A 999-nucleotide genomic window follows, 5' to 3' on the forward strand; every position below is an offset into this window, starting at 1 on the left:
TGGACTTTGTGGTCTCCTTACTCCTGCTGTCCTAAAACAATAAACCTGCTTCCCTCTCTTCTAGGTCGCCATGCCTGCCCTGGGGAACCATTGGCTAAAATGGAGCTCTTCATCTTCTTCACCAGCCTCCTGCAGTGTTTCACTTTCTCCGTCCCCGAGAACCATCCCAGGCCCAGTGAAGACAGGCTCTTTGCCCTCACAGTCACTCCAACCCCTTTCCAGATCTGTGCCATCCCCAGATAATTTTTCAGAATTTCTTATGGTTGCTAGATAATATTTTCAGGATGTCTCCTGCCCAGTCTTCTATGATGGCCTAAGAATTGTAACTTGCCAGGAAAATGAAATTTGGAGAAATGAGATTTAAAACAATTCACAAAACAATATGATACATTAGTTAAACTGATGGTCAGAACATTAGTAAGTTTTGAATGAGGACAACTATTTTAGGGCATGAGGGGTGACTATTCCTCTCACATATGTTTCAGAGCATGTGAGATTATTTGCTGCTAGTTCCTGTATTTCTATTTAGGATGTCAATAAAGGAAGAATATACTCTTAAAATACGTGTATGTTTTGAAGTATACAATTCTTGCCCTTGCAATGAAATCTCCCCATTTCCTCAAATGTGTGATGCTGCTGTCAGGAAACAGTCTCAGAAGTCTTTTTTGTCCAGGAGCTAAGGAAAGTCCTGCTGCTGTCCTGGGTGCCTATTGAGGCACCTTTTCCCCTTACTCCCAGGTGTAGCATCTTCTGTCTGGGTAGCAACAACTGCCACCAACAAATCAGGAAGAATATCTCCTGCCAAAAGCATTAGTACTTCTGGCACCCTTTATTGTGTTGCCATGTATAGGTTCCCCTAGTTGCCCCGTCTCCTACTCTACACATTATAGCTAGCACAAGAATAGCTGCACTGTCGGGGAGGTGAGCTTAATTGCTTCTCCTCCCCATTACTGCTGTTTGCAAAGAGGAACCAAATTAGGCATGGTGTGTGTCCAGAGA

At 43.6% G+C, this 999-nt stretch overlaps 1 protein-coding gene across 1 annotated transcript in view; it reads left to right on the forward strand.

Moving 5' to 3' along the window:
* The window catches only part of LOC107122822 (cytochrome P450 2D17-like), a 24,850-nt gene extending 24,607 nt beyond the window's left edge, over window positions 1-243 (forward strand). The window contains exon 12 of the mRNA XM_015425996.1: window positions 65-243. Within this exon, the coding sequence (XP_015281482.1) occupies window positions 65-243 (179 nt within the window). The remainder of the gene's footprint in view (window positions 1-64) is intronic.
* Window positions 244-999: the final 756 nt, after the last annotated feature.

Source organism: Gekko japonicus, unplaced genomic scaffold (assembly GCF_001447785.1).
Source record: "Gekko japonicus isolate JY-2015 unplaced genomic scaffold, Gekko_japonicus_V1.1 scaffold660, whole genome shotgun sequence".
NCBI lineage: Eukaryota > Metazoa > Chordata > Lepidosauria > Squamata > Gekkonidae > Gekko > Gekko japonicus.